This window comes from Gopherus evgoodei, chromosome 7, assembly GCF_007399415.2.
Source record: "Gopherus evgoodei ecotype Sinaloan lineage chromosome 7, rGopEvg1_v1.p, whole genome shotgun sequence".
In the NCBI taxonomy this organism is placed as follows: domain Eukaryota; kingdom Metazoa; phylum Chordata; order Testudines; family Testudinidae; genus Gopherus; species Gopherus evgoodei.
Window position 1 is genome coordinate 4,706,702 of NC_044328.1, and position 20,223 is coordinate 4,726,924.

At 50.4% G+C, this 20,223-nt stretch overlaps 2 protein-coding genes across 2 annotated transcripts in view; both read left to right on the top strand.

The window, feature by feature from the left end:
- The first annotated feature begins 1,676 nt into the window (after positions 1-1,676).
- BORCS7 (BLOC-1 related complex subunit 7) lies at positions 1,677-9,680 on the top strand. Its single transcript, XM_030570090.1, has 5 exons — positions 1,677-1,837; positions 2,932-2,994; positions 4,792-4,835; positions 5,911-5,931; positions 8,493-9,680. The coding sequence occupies exons 1-5, from the start codon at positions 1,688-1,690 to the stop codon at positions 8,542-8,544; spliced, it is 330 nt and encodes a 109-aa protein (XP_030425950.1). The 5' UTR covers positions 1,677-1,687; the 3' UTR covers positions 8,545-9,680.
- Positions 9,681-13,605: 3,925 nt separating this feature from the next.
- The window catches only part of AS3MT (arsenite methyltransferase), a 29,842-nt gene continuing 23,224 nt past the window's right edge, over positions 13,606-20,223 (top strand). Inside the window, exons 1-4 of the mRNA XM_030568446.1 lie at positions 13,606-13,699; positions 14,035-14,075; positions 17,996-18,123; positions 19,927-20,077. Coding sequence (XP_030424306.1) covers position 13,699; positions 14,035-14,075; positions 17,996-18,123; positions 19,927-20,077 — 321 coding nt within the window. The 5' untranslated portion in view covers positions 13,606-13,698. The remainder of the gene's footprint in view (positions 13,700-14,034; positions 14,076-17,995; positions 18,124-19,926; positions 20,078-20,223) is intronic.

Genomic DNA, 20,223 nt, shown 5'->3' on the forward strand with positions numbered 1-20,223 from the left:
GCCGCCCCTTTCCGTTGGCTGCCCCGAGCACTTGCTTGCTGCACTGGTGCCTGGAGCCGGCCCTGCCTGTAGTGTAGACAAACCTTAGTAATCAACGAGAAGCGAAGTAACCAACAGCCGGGCACACACAGGTCATTGGCACCCAAGGCAGTTTTGTGATTGTAAGGTTGGATTGGATGGCTCTGCTGCACTGTGCACACTGGTTTGTTAGTGCAAGCTGGCCCAGGAGCACTGCACACACTTGCTTGTTAGCACAGGGTCAATCAGGAGGGGTGGGCTGAGGCCAGAGGGTTGTTGTTTTAGTGTTGCTCATCCTGGCACATGCCGGGCTGCTGTCACAGGTGCCTTTATTTTAAAGACAGCAGAGGTGTTTGATTGCAAATCATTCAGCTAGGGCGAATTAGCTGCATAGCTGTAAACAAAGTTGCCAAGGCAGGAATTTGAGTGTTACCCGTACCCTGTTCCCACCTCCACAGACAAGAGCCCTGCAGCTAGGGAACCATAAAACTAAGCATCTGACAGACACTGTGCATGCTTGACCCAGCCTCTGAGCTGGGCTCAGCACTGCCTGCTGGTTGGGATCAACAGGCAGGACACAGCCACCAGGCATACCTCTTAAGTGCCTACCTGCCTCTGGAAATTTCCACTACATCTGACGAAGTGGGTATTCACCCACGAAAGCTGATGCTCCAATACATCTGTTAGTCTATAAGGTGCCACAGGACTCTTTGCTGCTTTTGCTGTGCAGGACATCCCACAGCTGGCCCTGATTTTTTAAGTTGCCCCATAGTCCCACATGGCCTTTGGAAAGTCCCGGGGTCGTATGGGGTGGGGGATCAGGTCAGTGTTCCCACTGGCGAATGCTGTCTGTTTGTGTGGCAGGGCCCCATTAGGGCTGTGACGTGCCCCTTTGTTGTTGCCTGCCCTGGTTTGGGAACACTGAGCCGAGCAGCTGTGTGTTGGGGGTGGGGGGTTGAGGCTCCTTGCCTGTGGCTCAGTGCACATCTGGCACTGCGGAGAGCGCATTATTAAACCTGCTGCTGCAGAACATTGCAAACCTGTCCCCGCCCCGGCCCCGGCCCTGGCTCGATTTCCCCACCACACTGACAACATGCTGCAAAAATCACGTGGAGCGGTTGGGGCTGAGAAACAGCTTGTTTGAAATGGCCAGGGTACGATCGGAGATTGCACATCCCCATATGACTGAGTTGTTAGGAGCAGCTGCCCCAGAAACCTGAATCACTGCAAGAGAGTGGGGTGGTGGGGTGAGAGGAACAGGACCTGAGAGGGATCAGGCTGAAATCGGTCTGTGCCCTGGCTGCCAAATGAGGATTCTGCAAGGAAACTGTTTTAATAGTGCAGGGGGTTGGCAAACCCTCTCCCTCTCAAACAAAACATGTGGCCTAGGACCTCACCCAGGGCGGGGTGCCCATGGGACCCCACGAGGGGTCACTAAGCAGGGCCAGGACCCTCACTGCAAGGCTCACTGCCCCTGCTGCAGGGCCCTGTGCCACCAGGCAGGACCTCTCTGCGGGCTGGTGCCACCGATCCCTGGCGGGGCAGCCCCACCCTCATGGCCAGGCTGGAGCCAGGAGGTGTCCAGACCCTGCTTCGCCTTCCCCTCTAATCTGTCCTCCGGCGCTTGCCGTCGTGCGGCCTTGAGGGGGCGGGCTGTGGCAGCCCCAAGATGGCGGCGGCTCCGGCGGGGAGCGGGGCCGATGCCCAGGCGCGGTTCGGCCGCTCGGTGAAGGGGCTGTTGATCGACAGGGTGACCGGCTGCGGCACGGACGTGATCGCCCTCACCAAGCAGGTGCTGAAAGGCTCGCGGAGCTCCGAGGTGAGGGCCCGCCGCCGGGACTACAACACCCAACATGCCGCGCGGCAGCCGCGGGGTGTGCTGGGAAGTGTAGTCCGGCCGGGGCTTGTGGGCTCTGGGTCCTGCTGGAGCCGGGTCCAAATGTCACGTCGCTGCCCACGCTGCGGGACACTCCCAGCAGGACCTGGGCGGAGCAGTGCATGCTGGGAACTGCCCCCTGCCCAGGGGCTCCCGCCCCGCCTGAGAAGCGGGCTGGGGTGGGGGAGCGACCTGCTCCTCCCCTCCCTGGTCTCTCCGCTCCGAGCACCCTTGGCAGCCCTGCAGCGGATCGGGACCCAGCGGGTATCCCCTTGCCAGCTGCGCCCAGGTCGTGCCCCGTCAGTGGAGCACCCCTGAGCCCCATGGGGCTGCCCCAGCGACCCACCCCAATCGGAGGGGCCGAGTGTAACTGACATCTCCCAGCAGAACAGCCTGGGGGGCTCTGGATTGATACAGCTCGTGTGTGCTTGATACAGGCCCTGACCTGGAGCCTTGGGCCCAGGAGCAGTCACTCTGCCCCCTCCTCGGTCAGAGCATGATCTGCTGTGTGGACACGGCACAGGGGATGAGGGCGAACCTGATGTGGGTGCGGGGCGCTGACTCAGAATGCACCTGTAACCTCTGGAAATCCTCTCCGGAGCTGGCCAGGGCGTTGGAGAGCTGGAGGGTGGCCTTCCTCAAATCCCAAAACTTAGGGAGTGGGAAATATTTCTGGACCCTGAGATGGCAGATCCCCCAGTCCAGCATACCCCCTATCTAGTAAACAGGTTTTTACCGCAGAACCTTTGTTGAGTGCACTGGCTGCTGCATTTGCTTATGCCATCGCTGTCACTGCTGACACCATATCTCACTGTAAAACGCATTGTTACCTCTTTCATGAAAGATGCTGCAGGAAACCCAGTTCTCGGCTAGTCTGTTTCATCCAAGGAATGAGCGTTGCAGAGTTAATTCCAAAAGAAACCCAATGAAGTGAATTCCCAATTAAATCAGTTCTGTATGCAGATCTGTTGAGTGGCAGCCACAAGAAATCCCTGGTGGCCTGGGACTTCTGACTGCAGTTTGTATGTCTTTTTCAGCTCCTGGGTCATGCTGCTAGAAACATGGTGATGCAAGAAGATGCCATCCTGCACTCGGAAGATGTAAGGAACGTTTGTCTGCTGAAGTTATGGCATTTCTGGTTAATAGGAAGCGCTGGGTTTTGGTACAGAGAGTGGGGCTACAAGGCAGCGCATCTTACTCATCAGTGCAGAATATGGAAGGGGAATCTTGTGGCTTAAATACAGATCTAGGAGTCGTAAAATGGCCAGACTGGATCAGACCAGTGGTCCATCTAGCCCAGTGTCCTGTCTTCCGACAGTGGCCAATGCCAGGTGCCCCAGAGGGGATGAACAGAACAGGGAATTAAGTGATTCATCCGCTGTTGCCCATTTCCAGCTTTTCAGAGCATGGTTTTTGAGATCTGGGTTCTGTTTCTGGCTCTGCTGCAGATTTCCCAAGTGAACTTGGACATGTCATTTATGGCCTAATTTCAGGAGGTGCTGAGCACGCACAGCTCCCATTGAAGTCAGTGAAAATCAGGCCTTAGTTTCCTTATCTGTAAAGTGGTGATAATGTCCCCTCTCAGGGGTGGTGTTAAGTTCAGTTCCCTGGGGCTTGGAAAACACTCTGAGATCATGGCCTGGCTGGTGCTATAGAAGTGCAGATTATTACTCTTTTGTTGTAGTGTAATTTTTTCTGATAGAGCTCACTATAGGCCAGTCTTTCACTGGTGCAGTGGGATGGGCTTGCTCCATCTAGGAATTTTTCACCAAACTTGCCAGCTATGATTCCTTGAAATGCAGAGGCAAAACTGGGGGGTTTCCCTGAAGCTCACAACACCAGAATCCTTTGTAACAAACACAGTTGCTTGGATCTCAGGAGCAGAAATAGTTGTGCTGCACCATGTCTGTGCTGAATTATCCCATTACTGAAGGGCTTCAGAGTCTTTATTATTGTTGCACACTTTTTAGCTTACCCTCAGCAAATTTATATTTCAACTGCTGTTGGCCCGTGGCTCGTTACGTTTCATGACGCTGACGGATGAGTGAAGTCCTGAAGTGAAATTTTCTAGATCAGGTAGAAATGACCCCATTGCTGTTTTCTGGACTTGTTTACTCTCTCACATCCCTGTGGGAGAATATTTGCTTTCAGGGGAGGCAGCTCCCATCAGTAGTATTCTAGGATCAGTGAGCTTGTCCTTTCAAGGTCAAAATGACCAGGCAAGAAGCAGTGGCCTGAAGCTAGTGCAGGAGATATTTAGTTCTGAACAACACAAGTCTCTGGGCAGTGGATTAGACTCACAGGGGAGCTGGTCAAGGCACTAGCACAGCAGAGATTTGAGAGCAGGTTGGATACAACGTTAGTAGGAATTATGTGGTGTTTAACAGGGCTGAACGCAAGGGCTCAGGCTGAGGAGTCCAATCCAGGTGCAAGGTGCCTTTCTTTGACCTTGCCTCCTCTAACAGAAACATATAGCAACATGTGTTTGTATTTTTTAAAATCCTACCAAAATACGACCCTTCCCTGCATCCTGGGGAGAGAATGAGAGAACAAACCACACATGAGAGATGTCAGTCCCATCACTTAATGCACTAGTGGAAAGTGTTCAGGTCCTGCCGAGATGACCGCAGCATAAGAGCCTGAAAAGAACAGACGAGAAATGGTCTTTTCAGGGTTATTTGTGATAGTCACTCAAGAGCTCCCCTGAAGTAGCTGTGTTTCAGGGTGAGTGAGGTGATCTAGTCCTGTGCAGCCTATAAGCTCTATTGGGTTGGAATGTAGGGTGGGGAGGGGGGAAAAGCTGCTACAGGAATATGCAGGTTGTCATCATTCTAGAACAGCTCATATGAATTCTGCTGAGAGAGAATGTCAGTAATTCCTCATTTTGTGCTTTGCAGAGTCTTAGGAAGATGGCTATCATAACCACTCATCTCCAGTACCAGTAAGTAGGGGCCAATGGGTACTCTGGGTTTTGGAGGGCTGATCTCCTAGAAACCCCTTTCATTCCCCTTAAAGGCCCAACGTTGTGGTGATTTTGCATGGAGCCTGGTCTGAGCGCTGGCCAAAATGGGGCATTCCAGCAGGAGGGAGGGCTCCTGTCCCCCACTCTGCTGGGACTGAGCAGGCCATGGTTTGGAATCCTCTGTCGCCAGCTCACCATGCTGGCCTATAGTTTGTTTAAGGGGCACTGTTCAGATAAAAAACATTGCAACGTCCCTTTCTGTGTTAAACTACATGAGCTGTTGTCCCTTGAACTAGTCACATGGGATAAAGCATACAACTGCCAGCAAAAAATCTCCATATTTAACACTTTCCAGCTCTAGGCTGCCAGTTTGAATTCAGTCCAGGACGCTAGTCACCTGTAGTCATCATTATGTGATGGCTGTTCGGTGGGTGTGAGACATGAGGTGATGAGTCTCCATCAATTTCCTAGTGGGTTGAGGATGTCCGCATCCCGCCCCCGCAAACACACACAGGCACACACGCACCCCTGTTAGCAATCAGCTGAGGAATAGGTCATGGAAACAGGACTCCCCTGTCACCTGAAGAGGTTGTCCTCCAGGTCAGGGTTGAGACCTGGTGCCCTGCTGCTGCCCATGCTGGACCTGTTCTAAAGACAAATTGATGGTTTCAGTCAGGGCCGGCTCTAGCTATTTCGCCGCCCCAAGCACGGCGGCACGCTGCGGGGGGCGCTCTGCTGCTTGCCGGTCCTGCGGCTCCGGTGGACCTCCTGCAGGCGTGCCTGCGGATGCTCCGCCGAAGCCGCGGGACCAGCGGACTCTCCACAGGCATGCCTGCGGGAGGTCCACCGGAGCCGCCTGCCACCCTCCTGGCGACCAGCAGAGCGCCCCCCGCAGCTTGCCGCCCCAAGCACGCGTTTGGTGCGCTGGGACCTGGTGCCGGCCCTGGTTTCAGTTTTCGGAGCTGTCAGTTAAGCCCCTTTTACCAGCTCATAATTAGCCCCTTTGCTCTTTTTTCCAACAATACCTTTTCTCTTTTCTTCTTTCTTCATCTAGACAAGAAGCTATTCAGAAGAAGTGAGTATAGCCTGTTTTATTGGCTGATTTATTATGCTTACACCTCTCTTGCTAACTCTCAGCAGATAGTCCATGCTGATTCTCTCTCATAGTCTGCATGATGCCCGGCTGGGTTTTCTAGTTTCAGCAAGTAAATCTTCAATGACATGAAGGCAGCATGTCCTAGCAATGGCGTGATGTTTTCTTTTCTCCAGAGGAAGTTGAATGTGGCCCCACTGTACAAGGAAGGGAACAATCTGCTCATAAACTTAGCAGTGTCATACCAGGTTATTGCTTGGATAAGGAACCTCCAAGGAAGACTCAGGGTGCTGCAGGAAGTCATGTTGATGACTCATTAGGGGATGATCTTTCCTCTCCCGGGGATGCTGTACCGTTAGTGGGGATATGGATGAGATATACCACCAAGACACTGATTGCTCATGATCACTGAAGATTCCATTGTGCTTTTTGCAGGAGTCAGGTGTTCGTCCTAGTATCCTGGCCAAGTTCCTATCTCAAGCTCCCGTCACCATGGTATCTTAGCAGCAGTGTGAGGGCAGAAAGGGGGAAAAATGCAAGGGACATTTTGAAATGGAAAAGTACTTTTTGTTTAGAATTTTTTCATTGCAAAAATGAAAAAAAAATCCTAAAATTCTGAATGAAACAACATTTTTCTTTTAAAACTTGTTATGAAAAAAATTAAATTTGCCACCAACCCTACTCATTCTCTCTGCAACTAGTAATTTGGTTTGTGAAGTCCTTTGTGTTTCTTCCAAATGAAATGCACTAGGCATCCTAAGCCAGATACTGATTGCTCTTTATTCCATGCTCGGGGTCCAGTGTAGCCCTGGCATAAGCGGATGGAGCCCTTGTTGCCTCCTGGGTGCATTATGCCCACTTTATCAGGGCTCAGTTTAGTCCCCCTGTCTGACATTCAACCTCTCAGCAGGGTTTAAGTAGAATATTCAGATCACTTGGGATTTTTGTAACTATTCTTCACTCACCAGACTATTTCTGATCTGTGATGGTTTCTGAGCAAAAGGAAAGCTTTGGTCTTTGCTTGTAGATGTGCTGAGTTCTTTTGGCTTTGGTCCAGTCACATACTTTGCAGACAACTCGCCTTTGTGATGGCATGGGATATGGGTTGGATGATTCATAGATTCTAAGGCTAGAAGGGGCCAATTTGATTATCTAGTCCAGGGGTGGATGAACTACAGCCCACAGGCGGATCCGGCCCCTCAGGGCTTTGGATCTGGCTCTGGGATTGCCCGCTGTGGGCCACACGCCTCTCTCAGAAGTGGCCAGCACGACGTCCCTGTGGCCCCCGGACGGGGGGGGGGGCAGAGGGCTTTCCGTTGCCCTTTCCTCCAGGCACTGCCCCCCGCAGTTCGCATTGGCTAGGAATGGGGAACTGCGGCCAATGGGAGCTTTGGGGAAGGTATCTGGAGGCACGGCAAGGGCAGCGGATGCTGAGCCCTTCGCCCCTCCTCCTCCAGAGCCTGAGCCCCTCCTGCATCCTGCCCCCCAACTCCCTGGCCTGAGCTCCCTCCTGCCCCCCAACACCCTGCCCTGAGCTCCCTGCCGCACCCTGCACCCATCCTGCATCCCAAACCCCTGCTCTGAGCCCCCTGCTGCACCCTGCACCCCTCCTGCACCGCAACCCCCTGACCTGAGCCCCCCATGGACCCTGTACCCCTTCTGCACCCCAACCCTCTTCCATGAGCCCCTTGCCGCACCCCACACCCCTCCTGCACCCCAACCCCCTGCCCTGAGCCCCCGCCGCACCCCATACCCCTCCTGCACCCCAACCCCCTGCCCTGAGCCCCCTCATACACCCCACATCCCTTCTGAACCCTGAGCCCCCTCATACACTCCGCACCTCTCCTCTGCCCCAATCCCTTGCCTTGAGCCCCTTCCTGCACTCTGCACCCCCTCCTGCACCCCTTCCTGCACCCCAACCCCCTTCCCCGGCCCTGCATACAATTTCCCCGCCCAGATGTGGCCCTCGGCCCAAAAAGTTTGCCCACCCCGCTCTAGACTGACCTCCTGTATAACACAGGCCACAGAACTTCCCCAAAATAATTCAGAGAGCAGAAAAACATCCTATATTGATTTAAAAATTGTCAGTGATGGAGAGAATCCACCACGCTCCTTGGTAAATTGTTCCAATGGTTAATTACTCATTGTTAGACATTTATGTCTTATTTCCAGTCTAAATTTGTCTAGCTTCAACTTCCAGCTGTTGGATCACATTATACCTTCCTCTGCTAGATTGAAGAGTCCGTTATTAGATATTTGTTCCCCATGTGGATACTTATAGGTGGTGATTAAGACACCCCTTAACCTTCTCCTTGTTAAGATAAACAGATTAAGCTCTTTGGGACTATAACTATAAGGCATGTTTTTTAATCCTTTAGCCATTCTCATGGCTCTTGTTTGATTCATAAGTTATTTTCCCCTCCTAACTTCTGTAACAGAACAGTTCTGTTCCCTCACGCACAAGTGCATCCGTTTAGCAACCAAAACACAGAGATTTGGAGAGCTGATCTGACTTTGAACACTTCCTTCTGTCTGGTCCCCAGTGTCGAGCATTCATCAAATCTGCAGGACCAGCTGAGGCACCTTCTGAAATGAAGCAGGAGAAGCGAAATACCCAGCACACCTAGCGGGAGCTGATGGGATGACCTGTGTCAGTGGAGCTCCAGAGTCTCTCCCTGCTTCAGCAGTTACATTGCAAGGCTAAGCTGTGCTGAAAGTCAGTTGTGAAAACGCAGTATGTGTGTTACTGAACAAACAGAGCTGTGGATAGGCGTGGGACGGCTCTGTTACCTGCTTATCACAAACTCTCCCTGTACCGAAGGCTAGATCACTTGCTTGTGCTTAATTTAAAGCAGACTTTACCAAAACCTTCCTGTGACTAAAACTTTTCATGTCCATTTTCTTTTCTGCCCAATGTGCTATTTGAAGAGCTGTTTCCCTCTCCCCAAGGCATTGTGCCGGTTCAGCTAATGAATCAAAGGCAACATGTGTTATTTATATTCAGCCCAATGCCAAACACATGACTTAGGTTCCATTCAAACCCATATGGCTTTCCTGGGCCCTCTGCTCTAGGGTGAATTCCCCCCTTGTCTATAATTTCTGCTGAATATGGACCTGTTCTTCACAGAATTAACTGGAGTGGGGACGGAGATGCACTGCCCACAGCTTGAGTTGCATGGTTCCAGCTTTCTTCAAACAAGTTTACATTCCCCACCCCCAAAGTAGGGCCAGCATTTCCACATGGGAACCTACATTCACATTTTGACACGTAAACAATCGTCCTCTTTCTTCGGAGAAGTCAGCCGCCATCACTACCAGTTTGGTCAGTGCGCACATCATCTCTGAAAATCAGTTGCTTAAATATGGCTATAGGTACCTAATTTGAGCCAGAATTTTCAAACCCAGGTGTGTAGGTACATGCAGCATGTGATGACTTGCCTGGTCCTTTGTCACCGGAGTGTCATGAGTGACATTAACACTGCGCTATTCCTTTGTCACCTGCCCAATAGGGTGTCTGTTTCATGAATGTCATTAGTACTGTACTGTTCCTTAGTTTCTGGGTATATGTAAAGCAGGGGGTTGGAATGTTATATCTCTTGCCAATACATCTGCTGTCTGTTTTGGCCTTGAACTGCATTCCTCCTATTTCATTGCTGTTATGGCTCTTGATTAAGCAGCCTTGGATTCATTATGTAACTGTGTACAGAATCAGTAAACTATTCAGATATACAGCTGTGAGGTACTAATAGTGTGTTTAAAGGATGCCATCAATGGACCTGCTTCCATTAAAGTCAGTGGCAAAGCTCCCATTGACTTTAATTTGGGCCCAAGACAAATATGCTGTATGGTGGTTGCTGGGTTTTTTGTATGTTGCTTTCCCATGTCACTAATAGCCTCTCCACTTACTCATAGAAGAAGCACTTTATTCACTAAGTGTGCTTGTCATCACTTTTTAAAATTACATGCAGCTTGATCAGTGAGATTAGATGAAATATTTCTATGTGATGATGTTTCTATAGAGAGAGACAAGACCTACTTCTAGGGGGGAATGAGACAAGCTTTCGAGCTATGCAGACGGGGTGCTGGAACAAGGAGCTGAGAGCCATTGAACCAAACTGTAAACCCTGTACATCATGGAAATCACTTCAAGCCAGGGTATACTGCAGCACCCCTGATTCCAGCACCTGTGTATGCAAAGCTTTCCTTTGGGTCTGTTTCAAAAGTCAGTTTCACTTGTGAGTCTCCTGCACAATGCAGTGCAGTTAGGTTGGGCTTTCCACATGGCAGAGGAAGGTTTAAAAAACACACGTGCTGTTTTGATTGTTGTTTTTTTTTTTAATTCTGAGATTTATATTCCTATTTAGATATTTTTAATCTCTTTTTTTAATACAAAGCCTATAGTGAGGGTGTCATTACAGTACAGTGCTGCAGATAGCTGCTGAGGAGGACTAGTCCAGAGTATGCTGTCAGATCCAATGGCCTGAATAGGTTGACAGTTAGTGCTATATCTTGTATTTTGCTTGCTCCTTCTGCACATGGTGTGTTAGGTTAATTGTTAAGAAAAGCCCAGAGAGGAATTTAAAAATAGCTGGTTTTTATGCAGTGCTAAATTCAGTTGCACCAGCAGGAATATTCTGATTTGTTCCAGAGCATCGCCTGCATCCAGCTGTCCCTTGGGTGATATTGAATGATGCACACTTGACCAATGGAAACCATTATTAGAGCAAACTCATTGGCTGAGCAGTGATCCTGAGCAGGATGCTCACCTAGCAACTACTGAGAGCAGATTAACATTTCCTTGGGCCTCCTTCAGCATTCTGCTCTTAGAATCATAGACTAGCAGAGTTGGAAGGGACCTCAGGAGTCATCTAGTCCAACCCCCTGCTCAGGGCAGGACCAATCCGCAACTAAATCATCCCAGCCAGGCCTTAAAAACCTCTAAGGAAGGAGATTCCACCACCTCCCTAGGTGACCCATTCCAGTGCTTCACTGCCCTCCTAGTGAAATAGTGTTTCCTAATATCCAACCTAAACCTCCCCCACTGCAACTTGAGACCATTACTCCTTGTTCTGTCATCTGCTACCACTGAGAACAGTCTAGATCCATCCTCTTTGGACCCCCCCTTTCAGGTAGTTGAAAGCAGCTATCAAATCGCCCCTCATTCTTCTCTTTTGCAGACTAAACAATCCCAGTTCCCTCAGCCTCTCCTCATAAGTCATGTGTTTCAGCCCCCTAATAATTTTTGTTGCCCTCTGCTGGACTCTTTCCAATTTTTCCACATCCTTCTTGTAGTGTGGGGCCCAAAACTGGACACAGTACTCCAGATGTGGCCTCGCCAGTGCCACACCTGGTTAACTCCAGTGGCCTAACTGGGAGCTGTGCATGCATATTTGAGAGCAGAATTTAGCTCCAAGTCCCTAGAAGTGCTGACACCTGCTTTTTTAAAACCAAAAATTATCTTGACTCATACTAAAACTGCAACAGCTGCTGCCCTGAAATTCCAGACCCTAGGCAGGCTAGTTATTGAATGTGGAGGGCAAGGACTTTCCTTCACCAATTTCCCCTTGCAGTGTTTCTCCCCATGCCAGGGAGCTCTGTGTGCTGAATTTTTGTTTACTGCATGTGACCTGTCTATGACTTTTACAAAAAATACCCATGACTAAAACGTAACCTTAATTATGAGTCACGGTGCCAGGAGGGACCCCCCAGAAAAATGAGGGAAGGGAATGGGAAACTTGAAACTGAAGTCTTCCAGAAACTGAGGGACAGGCTTACTATTTCAACTGCTGTTACGTCATTGAGTATGTGGTTATTCTATTAAATGAACTTTTTGATTATTTTTACCCCCAAGCAGGTCTCTGTTGTGCAAACTGTTGGGGTGTGTGTACCAAAGTAAACTGGTATCTGAGGGCTGGTTTCACACCTTTGGGGATGATGACCTGGAGGGGAAAAGTTTGAGGGTCTGACAGTTAAGAACTTGGAAGGTCAAATTTGGGGAGACCTGGGATTAAGGGCTGTTGGTGTTACCCTACAGAGAATAATGAGGCTGCTTGACATCAGGATGAGACCTTGTGCTTGTGGGCTGGCTACTGGGATCTGAGCCATAGCTGCATTAAGGCATCTCAGGGTTACAGGGCAGGTGCTGACAGAATCCTTTATGTGTCTGGGTGATTCCCAAAATGTCACATGCCTGTTGGCTCCAAGGTGCTAACATCACCACCATCACCTTTCCAGTAGATGAGGAGAACTGGATTCCCTCCATACACCATCACCAGAGTTCCTAACTCAGCCATAGCATCATTGCAAAGCACCACAGGCTGCTTCACTGCCTGGGGTGAATGTGCTTCCTATGCTGGCCCAGGAAACCAGTGCCCCGGGCTGGGATCTCCTCGATGTGTCCTGAGGAGTGAAGAATAGGGTCGCTGGGCCAGCCCTTCCTACTGAATCCTGCCCTTGGGTGCCTGGCGGTGGATGGGGCCTGACTTCACGTGGTCCCAATTCCCCACTGACTTGCACTGAAGCTAGGGGTGGGGATCATGGGAGGCGAGTGCAGAATGGGCCCCTTGCCTGGAGGGCGAGCCCAGATCGCGCCAAGCATGTGTCCTGCTGTGCTGCAGCTGTAGCGGGCCGGGTCTGCCGGAGGTGGGGGGGTGGGCACAAGGAACCTCATCACTGCATGGCACGTGGCAGCCTTGGCATGGCACTCACTGAGCTGGACAGCCCAGCGTGTGGGGCTGGGCGAGACGGGGGATTGAGGGGCAAGGGGGCAGGGCTGGGAAGGGGTTGGGGGCGTGGTGGGAGAACAGAGGGGCGGGGCTGGGAAGGGGGTGGGGTGGGTGAGGGAATGGGGGCGGGGCTGAGAAGGGGGTGGGGTGGGGTGAGGGAATGGGGGCGGGGCTGAGAAGGGGGTGGGGGCGGGGTGAGGGAACCGAGGGGGTGGGGCTGGGTAGGGGTTGGGGGCGTGGTGGGAGAACAGAGGGGCGGGGCTGGGAAGGGGTTGGGGCAGGGTGAGGGAATGGGGGCGGGGCTATGAAGGGGTTGGGGGTGGGGTGAGGGAACAGAGGGGGTGGGGCTGGGTAGGGGTTGGAGCGGGGGGATAGAGGGGGCGGGGCTGGGAAGGGGTGGGGCGGAGGAACAGGGGCAGGGCTGGGAAGGGGTTGGGGTGGGGTGAGGGAACAGAGGGGGCGGGGCTGGGAAGGGGTTGGGGTGGGGTGAGGGAATGGGGGGGGCTGTGAAGGGGTTGGGGGTGGGGTGAGGGAACCGAGGGGGTGGGGCTGGGTAGGGGTTGGAGCGGGGGGATAGAGGGGGCGGGGCTGGGAAGGGGTTGGAGCGGGGGGGATAGAGGGGGCGGGGCTGGGAAGGTGGTGGGGTGGGGCGGGGGAACATAGGGGGCGGGGCTGGGAAGGGGTTGGGGCGGGGTGAGGGAATGGGGGCGGGGCTGGGAAGGGGGTGGGGCGGGGGAACATAGGGGCGGGGCTGGGTAGGGGTTGGAGCGGGGGGATAGAGGGGGCGGGGCTGGGAAGGGGTGGGGCGGGTGAGGGAACAGGGGGCGGGGCTAGGAAGGGGCGGGAACAGAGAGGGCGGGGCGGGCTGATGGGGGCAGGGAGATGGGCGGGTGCCTCCCTGGAGGGTTCCCTAGCTCCGCCCCCTCCTTAAGCGGAAGTCCCGCCTCTCTCGTAGCCCGCCCTTGACCCTAGCGCGGGGCGGGGGCAGAGTCCGGTGTCTGTCAGTGCAGCAGCAGCCGCGAGCAGTACGTGCCGCTGGGGGTGGGCCCGCGCCCTCGGGGGGTCTCGTGGGGCCATTTGGCCCGGGGAGGGGGGTCTGGGTGGGGGAGGGGTAGGCTCTCTGGGGGGAGGGGGTCCCTGCAGGACAGGGTTGGGGGAGGGTCTCTGGGGGGAGGAGGGGTTGTCTTGCGGGCTAGGGGTTCGCCCCCCCAGGAGGTGTTGCGGGGCGCCCCCCAGCACAGCATTCCCCTGGGCAGTTAGGGGGGCTTGCTTGGTGCCTCTCTCTACGTGGGCTCGAGGCTGGCGCCCATCGCTGTAGCATCAGGTCCCCTGACCCAGCTTCTGGTGGTTCTCATTGCAGTGGCTGCCCCATCTGGAGAGCAGATTTACAGAGAGGTGCAGGTAAGAGCTGGGATGGGCATTGCGAGAGCCCACCCTGCACTGGAGCTTGCCCCATTGACTCCAGCTGCCCTCCTCTCCCCCCACACATTGCACCTGAGCCTTAGGCAGCGCGTTGCTCTTACGTTCGGGGAGGCTGGGTGCGATTGCTGGAAGCTCCCTAGAAATGGGAGTCGGGCTTGGACTGTGGCCCCACCTTCTGCTCTGATTCTGGTCGGCCTCTTCTCCCCCAGGCCGCCCCACTCCACCTCTTCCTATCCCGACTTGTTCCTCTCCTTCACCAAGGTCCCCTTGGCCTGCTGCTTGCGCCTCTCCAGCCCCTTGCCTGGCGAGGCACAAGTGGTAGGTGGGGGGGCAGGCCTCGGGGGAGGAGGCTGAATGAGGGCAGGGTATTGGAGACAAGAGGCCGAGTGCTGGTGGAGTGTGGCAGGGCCACAGTCTGGGCGCCGGTGGCTCCCTCACTTCTTGGGAGCTTCCAGTGGTCACGCTCCAAAGGCAGTGGGGCCAGCATGCCTCCAAAGGGAGGTCCACTGTATCCAGCATTTCTTGTCCTGTTTGGGGAGGCTCAGCTTCCACAAGCCTCTTATACCCTCCGCCATGACCCAAACCCCTGGGTGCTCCCTCCCTGATGGAATACATCCAAGAATACTCAAGGAGCTAACTGGCTGTTAGTGACTATCTTCAAAAACTCATGGAAGACAGGAGAGAATCCAGAGGACTGGAAAAGGGCAAATATAGTGCCCATGTATTTTAAAAAAAAAGGTGAGGAGAGTGAGGATAACCTGGAAAATTACAGATCAGTCAGCTTAGCTTCAGTACTCAGAAAGATAATAGAACAAATAAGTAGTCAGTTTGCGAACAGGTAGAAGATAAAAGGATAAGTAACAGCATGGATTTGTCAAGAACAAATTATGTCGAGCCAGCCTAACAGCTTTCTTTGACAAGGTAACAAGCTTCGTAGATAGGGAGGAAGCAATAGACGTGGTATATCTTGACTTCAGTAAGATTTTTCATACTGTCTCTCATGACCCTCTCATAAACAAACTAGGGCAATACAAACTAGAGGGAGTTGTTATAAGGTGAGTGCGTAACTGTTTGGAAAACCGTTCCCAGTGAGTAATCATCAGTGGTTCACAGTCAAGCTGGAAGAGCATATTGAGTGGGGTCTGGCAGGGATTGGTCCTGGGTCTGGTCTGTTCAATATCTTCATCAATGATTTAGATAGTGGCATAGAGAGTACACTTATAAAGTTTGTGGACGATACCAAGCTGGAAGGGGTTGCAAGTGCTTTGGAGGATAGGATTAAAATTCAAAATGATCTGGACAAACTGGAGGAATGGTCTGAAGTCAGTAGGATGAAATTCATTAAAGACAAATGCAAAGTACTCCACGTATGAAGGAACAATGGATTGCACACCCAAAAAATGGGAAATGACTGCCTAGGCAGGAGTACTGCGGAAAGCGATCTAGGGGTCAAAGTGGATCACAGTGTAACAATATGAGTCAACAATGTAACTCTGTTACAAAAAAAGCAAACATTATTCTGAGATGTATTAACGGGAGTGTTGTAAGCAAAACATGAGTAGTAATTCTCCTACTCCACACCATGCTGATAAGGCCTCAATGGAGTATTGTGTCCAGTTCTGGGTGCCACATTTCAAGAAAGATGTGGACAAATTGGAGAAAATCTAGAGGAGAGCAACAAAAATGATTAATGGTCTAGAAAACATGACCTATGAGCAAAGTAATGCACATTGGAAAACATAATCCCAACTATACATATAAATGAAGGGGTCTAAATTAGCTGTTACCACTCAAGAAAGAGATCTTGGACTCACTGTGGATAGTGCTCTGAAAACATTCACTCAATGTCCAACGGCAGTCAAAAATGCTATCAGAATGTTGGGAATCATTAGGAAAAGGATAAAAAATAAGACAGAAAATATATTGCCTCTGTATAAATCTATGGTACGCCCATAGCTTGAATACTGCTTGCAAATCTGGTTGACCAATCTCAAAAAAGATATATTGGAATTGGAAAAGGTTCAGAAAAGGGCAGCAAAAATGATTTCAGGTATGGAACAGCTTCCATATGAAGAGAGATTAATAAGACTGGACTTTTCATCTTGGAAAAGAGATGACTAAGGAGAGATATGATAGAGGTCTATAAAATCATGACTGGTGTTGAGCAAATAAACAAGAAAATGGTGTTTACTCCTTCTCCTAATACAAGAATTAAGGGTCACCAAATGAAATTAATCAGCAGGTTTAAAACAAACAAAAGGAAGTATTTCTTCACACAACCCACAGTCAACCTGTGGAACTCTTTGCCAAAGCATGTGGTGAAGGCCAAGACTATAACAGGGTTCAAAAAAGAACTAAAGTTCATGGAGGATAGGTCCATCAGTGGCTATTAGCCAGGATGAACGGGGATGCAAAACCATGTTCTGAGGTGTCCCTCGCTTCTGTTTGCCAGAAGCTGGGAATGGGCAACGGGATGAATCACTTGATGATTTCTTGTTCTGTTCATTCCCTCTGGGGCACCTGGCATTGGCCACTGTTGGAAGACAGGCTACTGGACTGGATGGGCCATTGGTCTGACCCATCATGGCCATTTTTATGTTCTTAAAGATTGAAGAAATTGGGTTTGGTTAGTCTGGAGAAGAGAAAACTGAGAGGAGACATAACAGTTTTCAAGTACATAAAAGGTTGTTACAAGGAGGAGGGTGAACAATTGTTCTTGTTAACAACTGAGGATAGGCCAAGAAGCAATGGGCTTAAATTGCAGGAAGGGAGGATTAGGTTGGATATTAGGAAAAACTTCCGAATTGTCAGGGTGGTTAAGTAGTGGAACAAATTGTCTAGAGAGGTTGTGGAATCTCCGTCATTGGAGGTTTTTAAGAACAGATTAGTCGGAAATTGTCTAGCTATTATGTAGTCCTCCCTTGGGTGCAGAGGACTGGACTAGATAACCTCTCGAATTCCCTTCCGGTCCTATACTTCTACGATTCTATGCCCCTCCCATCTCAGTTCTGCCATGCCTGTTCCCCTGAGATATGGGCTCCTCCCTGTCAGCATGGCTTGCTTACCCCCTTCTCAGGATTTGGGGCTGTTTACTCACCGCCATGTGAGTCTGTCTGCCTGACTCCTCATAGGGCAGAGAATTGTCACTAGGACGTTGAGGGCCCAAGGTGGCTAGCTGTCTAGCTGGTCCTTGTGATGGTTTGGTCCTTCCCACAATGACAGTCTTCTGTCATGATCCATCCCATACAGCCACCATTGTTACTAGGAGTGGGGGCTTTTTAGTAACTTCCAAACAGAAGGTGGTACATAGGATGGAGAGCAAAGGCATGAACAAGTCTAGCTGTAGGGCTTTGGTCTTCCCATCCCATAGAATATCTATTAATAGAATATGCACTTTGATGTCATGGGGGGGAGTCCCAGTAATCAATCTACTAGATTATCGACTATTGGAGCTAGGTATGACTATAAATTGCTACAAGTCTGAGAAGCAATCACCAGGAGGTAGCTGAGGGAGATGAAATTTGGGGAACTGCTACCTGCAAAACAGGGATAATAATAATCATCATCCAAAGCGCTTTGAGATCAAGAGAGGAGAAGTGCTCTGTAAGTGCTATATCAGTACTGCTGTGATTTATATACATCTTTGGGCTGGTGTTTTGTCAGTGGCAGATTGGATAATTAGTAATGGTACCTCATAATTTATAAGGTTCAGAGGAGGAAATTGACCAGAGGATTCATCTACTGTCTAAGTGGGTTCTCAGTACTGCAGGCTGGGGGCAGACCATCCTCCTTGCAAAGAGGTGCAAGAGTAACCCCAAGGTGAGGGCAGGGCAGTAACTAGAATCTGTAGGCTCTGATGTGCTATGGAGACATATGGACTTTTTGTGTTCCCATTTTAGGATTATTATGGTAAAGATTTGCAGAAATCAGAGGATCTGCAAACCAACGCCTGCATCACCTTGGCTAGGCCTTTGCCCACGTTCATAAAGGAGGCTCTGAAGTGTGTCCATGATGATGTTGTGTCAAGGTAAAGAATTGACAACTGATGCTCTAATAGCGCTTCACTCACTGAAACAGCCTCGGCCCAGTGGAGTCACTCTATCCAGAGACTACAGTGGGGAAGAAAGTAGCCAGTTTATCCTTGTAAGTCTCTCAGCCTACCTCCACCACAGTCCTTGAGGCCTGGAGGTTGCCAGCTCAAAGGAGAAATTCCTGACAAAAAGCAGAGGCAGAGTGAAACAAATTAATGCAGAGAACAAATTAATGCAGTTTGGAGCTGTCATAAACAGATAAGTAAGAGTTAATAGAACAGAAGTACTTCATATCTCTTTTGCCTGGAAAGGGTTAACAAGATCAATGAGCCTGGCTGTCACCTGACCAGAGGACCAATCAGGGGACAGGATACTTTCAAATCTTGAGGGAGGGAAGTTTTTGTGTGTGCTGTTAGTTTTTGGTGGTGGTTCTCTCTGGGTTCTGAGTGACCAGACGTGCAACCAGGTTTCTCTCCAATCTCTCTGATCCAGGCTCTTGTATGTCCAGAATAGTAAGTACTAGGTAGATAAGGCGAGTTAGGCTTGTGTTTGTTTTTTCTTTATTTGCAAATGTGTATTTGGCTGGAAGGATTTTAATTTGTACTCGTATACTTAGGCTGGGAGGGTATTCCCAGTGTCTATAGCTGAAAGACCCTGTACCTATTCCATCTTAAATTTACAAAGATAATTTTTACTGTTTTTCCTTCTTTAATTAAAAGCTTTTCTTGTTTAAGAACCTGATTGTTTTTTTATTCTGGTGAGACCCCAGGGGACTGGGTCTGGATTCACCAGGGAATTGGTGGGGAGAAAGGAGGGAAGGGGAAGAGAGAGGTTAATTTTCTCTCTGTGTTAGGATTACTTTCTCTCTCAGGAAGAGTCTGGGAGGGAGAGAGAGAAGGGGGAGGAAGGTGAATTTTCCTCTCTGTTTTAAGATTCAAGGATTTTCAATCACGGTGATCTTCCAGGGTAACCCAGGGAGGGGAAGCCTGGGAGAGGCAACGGTGAGGGAACGGGTTTACTTTCCTTGTGTTAAGATCCAGAGGGTCTGGGTCTTGGGGGTCCCTGGGCAAGGTTTTGGGGGGACCAGAGTGTATCAGGCACTGGAATTCCTGGTTGGTGGCAGCGCTACAAGTACTACGCTGGTAATTGAGCTTAGAGGAATTCATGCTGGTACCCCATCTTTTGGACGCTAAGGTTCAGAGTGGGGAATTATACCATGACAGGAGCTTTAAAATGAATCGGTTAATTCCAATCAACCTTAGTAACCATTTCTACACACAAAGTCATTAATTTAAAGTTACAGTGAGCAGCAAATGTTAGGAAAAATTAACAGAAAGAACATTAAAGGTAAAAATCTCCCCATAAACCCTGTCCATTCAAATCTGGAGAGGAAAAGATAAGCTAATAGACATAAAACTGTCACTCCCCTTATAGTTCATACATCCCCTATCAGAAATCCATTAGATGTTCTGGTGAAAACCTTTGCTCTAATCTCCAAGGTCTCTCTACAGGATGTTTGACCAGCAAATGATTTCCTTGGCCTGTCATTTTCTTTGTTTACCGAGAGCCTTTGGGCAGATTACACATCTGAGTGCCTCAGTTTGCCCAATATAAAATGGAGATAAGCAGCAAGGCTTAATTAATCCATATCTGCATACGTGAGTTGGGTGTTCCTGATGATTTGCTCTCTATGACACGTTTTCATCCACCCCGTCTGAAAATGCCCTTCCCTTGCATGCTGAGGTGTGATGAGACTCCGGGGTTCCAGAATCACTGATCTTGAGAGTTTCTTCCCTTAGGTACTATGGCTGCGGCCTGGTGATCCCAGAGTGCCTGGAGACCTGTTGGATATTGGATCTGGGGAGTGGGAGTGGCAGGGATTGCTATATGCTGAGTAAACTGGTTGGGGAGAAAGGGCATGTCACTGGAATAGACATGACCGACGCCCAGGTATGTTTCCGAATTGAATAGTAGTAATCAAAGTCCGGGTCTTTATCTTCATGGCTCTCAGCTTTGGAAGCGAAAATAACTTCTTCCCATCAAGGCAGAATTGCATGGTGCTTAGAATTCAAAGTTGATCCTTTGGTATATGGGGA